This window comes from Micromesistius poutassou (genome assembly GCF_964030765.1).
Source record: "Micromesistius poutassou genome assembly, chromosome: 8".
In the NCBI taxonomy this organism is placed as follows: Eukaryota; Metazoa; Chordata; class Actinopteri; order Gadiformes; family Gadidae; genus Micromesistius; species Micromesistius poutassou.
The window spans coordinates 11,021,854-11,024,271 of NC_140278.1; the positions used below are offsets into that span (position 1 = coordinate 11,021,854).

General features: G+C 47.7%; 1 protein-coding gene across 1 annotated transcript; it reads right to left on the reverse strand.

Moving 5' to 3' along the window:
• Positions 1-276: 276 nt before the first annotated feature.
• tmem74 (transmembrane protein 74) lies at positions 277-1,113 on the reverse strand (the record flags this gene model as incomplete). Its single annotated transcript, XM_084472152.1, has 1 exon — positions 277-1,113. One exon carries the CDS (start codon positions 1,111-1,113, stop codon positions 277-279), a length of 837 nt encoding a protein of 278 aa, XP_084328278.1.
• Positions 1,114-2,418: the final 1,305 nt, after the last annotated feature.

Consider the following 2,418-nt stretch of genomic DNA (forward strand, 5'->3'; position numbering starts at 1 on the left):
TCTGTGTATTACCAGCTTTTATCAACCATTATTTGGATACACTAAATTGTTTTCAGGCCGCATGAACACTGTTCCAGGTCGATGTGCAGGCTTACACAATAATAAATGGCTATGTTGACAAAAACATGTAATGCTGTATGGAGGCTACTGCCAGAAGATATTCATGTATATGGGTTACAGACCAAAATAGCATTTCAATATTTCAACGTTCTTCACGTGTCCTTGAAAAGGAAGAGCAGTGTTCAAATGCACTCAATGCTTTTTTTTTTAGGAAAATTAAGTCACAGTTTCTTCCACATCCACTTCCAAATGAGCGTTGGACTGGCTGGGACTCGCTCTGGCCACCAGGTTAATGGAGCCGTACAGTTTGGTGGAACGTTTGGTGTAGGCCAAGGCCTTCCTCCTGTACACTTCCCCCTTCCACATGGAGATCATCAGCAGAATGGAGAGCACCACGCCACCCAGCGTGAGCAGACACAGCCCTGCGATCACACACCGGTCCAGGTGGGCTCCCACCCGGGCGCCCTCCCTCTCCAGCTTCTCCATCTCTCTGGCGGACACGCTCTCACGGTCCACCGCCACGCCGCGGGGCACCACGTACGATATGATGACCAAAGAGATCCCAGTGACGAGAAATGTCACCGCACAGACGAAACCTTGGTCCAAAGATGTCTCGAAACTGTCCCCGAAGGAAAGGTCCTCCATGGATAGTTCTGGCAACGACTCGGCAGCGCAGGTGTTGTCGCCATTGCACGTGGCTCTGTGGTTACCTTTGCGACTGGTGTCCGGGCTCGCCAGTCGCAGGTTTACGTTCTCATCGACGTACGTGAACGACGTCTCCAATTCCTCGTCGCAGCAAACTATGACTTTCTCTTCTGCTAGGTGACCCAGTCTCACCTCGCCGCCACCCCCTCTGTGTGGCGCCGTCCTTGGTGCTGAATTACACCACCCCTGGCAGGCCTTGCTCGCGCCACACTCGCGGTCTTTCGCCGGGAGTCCTCCTGTTGCGTTGTCCGTCCTGCGCATGTGCAGAGCGCTGAGAACCCAGGCAAGGACATTCGGCGGATCGTATTGTCGCGCTTCCTTGTCTGAAAGTAGCTCTTGAGAAGCCATCCGTTTCCAGAGCAAGCTGACTCACTCTCAATGTGTCCCCAGCAGCAGCGTCCACACCATTCCCTGATAACGGAAGATAAGTTTTGCGTTAAAATTAAACAACTTTAGCCTAATTGCAATATCGTTGCAAAGTGTCTTGGCATCGTTTAATGTAGGCTACATCGTGTTCACACACAGCAACACTATAGTGCTAAGGGCTACACATGATAGTTTGTCAGCATGTTTAATATAAAATCCACGGGTCGTTAGGTAAATGCACTTTAAACACCGTCATTAGCCAACATTAACGGGTATCCAATTTAGAAACGACCCACGTAAACCGAGATTATAGGCTCCATCCACCATGATCGTTATTTTAAAACGCACATAATCTAGCCTGCGTGTGTGTGTCTTTGTAACTTGCACGTAGAGATAAGTGTAGCCCACATCCAAGTTATTCATCAACAACGGTCGAAAGCTTTAATCCTTTTGCATACGATACGATACATAATGTAGGCCCACTCGTTTCCAATAATTAGAATTAGAATAATTGACATAAGGTTGTATGCCCATACTGCCGATTCTAATCTTACAATCAATGCTGGGGTAAGGGAATAAAAACAGCGACTTACTCCGTTCATTTCATTTATCCTGCCTCGACTCCTCTCGTTGTTGAATCATGGTGGCTATCAGCAAGCTCTGAGTTTAATCAGAATGTGTATATATTCACCCGCCCCAGTGCCGTGGTGTTAGGGAAGCTTATCCAGTCCCTCCCACGCACGCTTTTATCTGGCTGTGGGTTCCCGAGCCGCTCGAGCTGCTCCCGCCTCCCGGTGTACGCGTCGCGAGCAGGCGATTGAGATCACACGCGCGTGCCGTTATCTGCGAGATGATGACTTGAACGCCCAAGCGGAATCATGGGACTTGAAGTGCATGTTTCAGCGACGACACGTATCGTCTAGCCTACGTTGCAACACTCAAGATACATCCTGTACTACTCGCACGGATGGATTCAAATGTGTTATCAGTGTTGCCTTGCCCAATTTCATCATATCATATTGATGTTTGTTCCGCACCTAGGTCAACTAAATATTGTTTTTAAATGCACATAAAAGCAAAACTTGAACTTGATCTAGATATAAAACTGGATACTTTATAACCATAGGCTACCATAGAGCAATTCAAACAACAACAATGTGAAACTGCAAGTATCATTGCACCACCATCTGTTCGTGTATTGAAGATTACCGGTCACTAGGCTCTGTCAAAGCCACCCTTTAATCCATCTTTTAATCTAGAGATCTGAAAGGTCGTTAGATATTGAGC